Source organism: Berghia stephanieae, unplaced genomic scaffold (genome assembly GCF_034508935.2).
Source record: "Berghia stephanieae isolate SIO BIC M18660-M18661 unplaced genomic scaffold, UCSD_Bste_1.3 scaffold693, whole genome shotgun sequence".
NCBI classification, from domain to species: domain Eukaryota; kingdom Metazoa; phylum Mollusca; class Gastropoda; order Nudibranchia; family Aeolidiidae; genus Berghia; species Berghia stephanieae.
The window spans coordinates 5,001-10,000 of NW_027628544.1; the positions used below are offsets into that span (position 1 = coordinate 5,001).

At 36.3% G+C, this 5,000-nt stretch overlaps 1 protein-coding gene across 2 annotated transcripts in view; it reads right to left on the bottom strand.

The window, feature by feature from the left end:
* LOC144962204 (matrilin-1-like) overlaps positions 1-5,000 on the bottom strand; it is a 17,601-nt gene that overhangs the window by 5,000 nt on the left and 7,601 nt on the right. For both annotated transcript variants that reach the window (XM_078895131.1, XM_078895130.1), the window contains exons 5-8: positions 4,524-4,727; positions 4,047-4,120; positions 2,944-2,958; positions 2,174-2,268 (exon numbers count right to left, since the gene is read on the bottom strand). In XM_078895131.1, the coding sequence (XP_078751257.1) occupies positions 2,174-2,268; positions 2,944-2,958; positions 4,047-4,120; positions 4,524-4,727 (388 nt within the window). The remainder of the gene's footprint in view (positions 1-2,173; positions 2,269-2,943; positions 2,959-4,046; positions 4,121-4,523; positions 4,728-5,000) is intronic.

The following is a 5,000-nucleotide window of genomic DNA, read 5'->3' on the forward strand; positions in this document are numbered from 1 at the left end:
TTATGTCGCGTTGTACCAGTTCAAGAAAATTGACTTGAAAATCTAAAAATTACAGTATTCTATTTGAAATCATGTGACCAATTGAGAGGAATGCATGTTGCTTCGTAAACTAATCAAATCTAACATTTGTAGAGTTTTCGTAATCTGGTTTATCACGACATAATACCAATTAGAGGTGGTGAGTCACATTTGGAGGAGTGGGGTGTTTGGTCAGGGGAAACAATATCTTTAGCAACCATTTTGTAAATAAGGTGATCAGCCCATTTTCCTCTAAAGGAATACAACAAAACAAAAGACAAAGACAGAGGCTCACCCTCCCCCCCCCCCCCCTTTTCCAAGAAAAAAAAAAACAACCAAAAAACAAAAATGAAACAAAATAAACAAACACCCCAGAAACCCCCCCCCCCACCCCCAACAAAAAAAAAAACAAACAAAAAAACAACAAACAAAACAACTAACAAACAAAACAACAAAAAAAAAAAAAAAAAAAAAAAAAAAAAAAAAAAAAAAAAAAAAAACGAGCTTCAATACGCTTCAACAGTCCTGAAGTCACTTCCCTCGTAATGACGCACAGTAACTTAGCAACTGGTTCTAATCTATCGGAACAATGGTGGACGCCCAAATGAAATACTTCTCCGACGAGCATAAAAGTGTATCCAGAGGGAAACACATTATAAATCTGATCATGTTTTGACTTTTATACATTCTGAATACATGACATGTGAAAAAATTATAGTCAGCATGAAGAATAAAGAGTACCGATTGTCTTTGTTTAGAACCAGGCTACTCGTAGCAGGGCGGACGTGACATCAGACTATTAAACACAAGATAAGTACCATAGCAACTGGTGATATTCTATACAAGAACAACCGCTGCCCTGAATACATAACGAGCAACCGAAATTGCGGACCCACCATGCCAGATTGTGAACACTTTTCAATGGATGACATTGGTAAAGATTTGAAAAAGTGTGGTAAAGCGTGTTTTGATAGAACGTCTGACCGGTAATCAGGTCTGATGCTCGATCTCCGTTCGAGGAATACTGATTTTTTTGACTGTTTATTTTTTTTCTTGTAATTTTTTCTTGGGTTGTCTGACACTGCTTCGTACACACTTTTCAAATGTTTATCTTACACCAGTGTTGGCTCCCTAATTTATCAAATGGATGACAGTGTACGGTCTTAGAGTGTAGTTCTATGCGTTACTGTGTCTCTAAACATTATGGTTATCGGATTTTTCCGGACTATAAGCAGCGACTTTTCTCCCCTGATCTCGACCCTGCGGCTTATGATTCGATGCGGCTTATACTGATGCTTTTCTTGTCCCTATCAGCCAAATGTGTTGTAGCTTTACGGCTGCGATGTGTTCCAGTGGTATGACATCGCCTTCGAATCGGAAGATCCTGGGTTCGAATTCCGCTGCGAGCTGCGCATAGTTGAGCCTCTTAACTCACATTCTCTCACCATACTCAGGTGTCAGATGAGTAACTGGCCGTTAACAGCTTTGTCTCTGTCCGGATAAAAAATGTACTATAGCCTAACAGACGTCTTGTCTCGTCCTATATGTTAAGTGTTGCAGTTGGCTAGGGGCCCCTTGTGAAGCTTTTGGTGGTAATTGCTCTATATAAAATCTCAAGTTATTTAGGCCGTTTTTTCTCGTTTTGATATTGTAATGAATAAACAACGACAGAAATCAAACATCGCTATGGCTAGAATTTTTATGAAGGTGAGTCGTATACCTCGGAACGGGGTATGGTAGGATCAAATTGATTACGAAAATAACAATTGGGTCTCACGTACCTCTTATTGTCCGGAAAATACGATAGTGCTTCAGACCGGGAGAGGTCCCGATCCAGCAGGTAGGCATAAACCGAAGGTGGTCATGGTCAAAATATGAATAAGAGGATTGGTGACATCTTGGTAGTCTGTCCTAACTCCACGGTTATATGAAACACGTTTTAAGATATTGCCTTGTAGTTTTGATGGGAAACGCCAATCTTAAATATGTACCTGGTAAATGGAGCGGTGAATCGCGGCTAACAATTAATAAATACGTTTTTCTAGGATCTGAAGTTATTGTTTGATTTTTTTTTTTATGTTCTAAAATAAAAGACAATGCAAACAAAGGCTTATGAATGTTTCTGCTCGAAGTTAAGAATGTAGAAACTACATACCTTGATGAATTTCAACTCGAGTGTGAAGTTATCTGCTCCAATACTGACTGAGGAATCGATTACAAAACAGACGTCAACGGGAGAAAATACACATTCTGAAAAGAGAAGAATATGGTAATGTCATATACTTCATGAACGTGGATATTATTGTACACTGACAAAACACATTTTTATTTTGGCCTGAAATGTTTGTTGCATCGATGTCTATGGTGACATCAAACGTTGTAAAAGTCTCAAACTTTAATTTTAAACAATCGCCTAGGTTTGAGACATTCATCTTCGTCTCTCAATAAATGGAGTAAACGTTTTCCGGCCGAATTGAAAAAAAAAAGCATTTTGTCATTAAAGGTTTCTATCAATTCTTTAACTAATCATACATGGCAATAAATGCAAGAATATCACAAGAGGTGAAATAAGTCCGTTCCCTTGGTGAAAAGGCGTAACTTTATGAATCAAAATAACCAATACTATTTTTTAGGGTAAAATAATTTGGCCAATATCTTAAATAATCATTTAACACGTCTCTTTTAGTTATTTTGAATTATAATATGATTAAGATTTTAAAGTAAGACCACCATTGTAACTGAGGGTAATGAGCAAAACTAAAATGAAAGACCACCAATCATGTGTAATCCATCAAAGATTATGTGATTTTATTTGAAAACCTTCCATAAGATATTTTGCTTCCTCTATAATCAAGTACAATATGTAGACATCATGCAACGATAAGATGAAAAGGTAATGAAAAAGGGAATAAATTGTTTAATTACCTGGTTGTGGTTTAACTGTGGAGAGAAACACAAATATAAATATTGTTTATTAACCTATCAATGTAAAGTATCAACAAAAGTTTTGAGTGTTATTTCCTTAACTCGTTGAATTTTTTTTTTTTTTTTGGCTAATCCAAAATGAGCAGACTGAAGCTTTAAATATACAAAGGGATACGAATATGAAGATCTGCTAAGCATCAATAAAAAATACTGTAATGATTGTTGACGTTTCGGGTTACCCCTTTCTCAACACAATTGATTTTGTATTTTATCCCTGGGAAACGCTTTCTTCATTGTGCTGAATGGGGGTGCCGATAGCTCTGTTGGTGTAGCACTCGCTTCACAGGCAAAAACCAATTGTATTTGTTATTATTTTTTAATTGTAAAAACGAGTGTTCCAGAGTGCGGCAAGGAATGTTGTGTACCAATCATACTACGGATAGCACATCTTTCTAGTTATGACAGGTTTATTGCTCTGTGTTTTTGTGCGGCTATGCGGTCTAGTGGTATGAAACTCGTTTTCGGGTCGGAAGGTCCTGTGTTCGAGCCTCGCTCGGCGCATGGTTGAGTCCCTGGAAAAGGCTGTTTACTCACTTTCTCTCACCGTACTCAGGTGTAAAATGAGCACCTGGCCATTAACAGTGTTGTCTCTGTCCGAAAAAAGATTGTAATATCGCCTAACAAGCGTCATATCTCGTCCTACATATTAAGTGTTGCTGTTGGCCAGGGAACCCTTGCAAAGCGCTTTGATTACGTTTAGTGGATATTGCGCTCTCTCTCTCTCTCTCTCTCTCTCTCTCTCTCTCTCTCTTATATATATATATATATATATATATATATATATATATATATATATATATATAATTTTTTATATCTGTTTGACTTAACGAACTTTCAAACTGACTTTAAATTATAAAAGGAAATCAAGTTATCTGTTATCTATCTGTAAAAAATACATTTCTATTTTTCAAATCTTTCAGTAGAGTTGTGCGCCGTATCAATTTTTGTGTGTTGATCTTCCGGATGACATTTTTTGTGAGCTTCTTAACCAAGCGCTTACTATCTATAGGTGAGTTCCATACAAATAAAAATGTTTTACTCACCTCCACATGCCTCATAGGTGAGTCTGTGCTGGATATCAGACAGGGCGTCATAGTCGTTTACGATGAATACATGTCTAGAAGGGGATTAAGAAATCACATTAATAACAATGATGATGATTATGGTTATGATAATAACAATGTATTAATGGAAAGAATAAGTAGAAACAGGAGTAGGAAGAATAAGAGGATCGATACAAGGATGATGAGGATACTGAACATAAAGATGATTGATATGGTTACAACGACGACGACGACGATGATGATAATAATAATAATAATAATAATAATAATAATAATAATAATAATAATAATAATAATAATAATAATAATAATAATAATAATATAATAAAAATAATAATAATAATAATATGATGATGATGATGATGATGATGATGATGATGATGATGATGATGATGATGATGATGATGATGATGATGATGATGATGATAATGATGATGATGATATAGAGCAACTCACTCTCCGTCGCTAGCAATATTGTGGAGTTCTTCATCGCTGACAGAGTGACCGACTCCGATTGCAAAGATTTCCAATCCTTTTTCTTGTGCTTTTTGGGCTTCTTCCTTGGTCACAAGTTGGCGCTGTGAGTTTCCGTCAGTCAGGACAATGATTACGGAACGAACACCTTTTCTAATAGTTGGCTCAACGTGATCAAGGAAATACCTGAATTGAAAGAAATCAGGAGTCAAATTTTCACTACATAATCATGCTATTCACAACCTCTACCTTCACCACTTAAACTGCTATTACAGCCATTACCACCATGATTGTCACCTCTTTAATCACCACCACTACAACAACAACAACCACCACCACTATCACAACCACCACCACTATCACAACCACCACCACCACCACCACCACCACCATCATCATCATCATCATCATCATCATCATCATCATCATCATCATCATCATTATCCTCATCATAGTCGC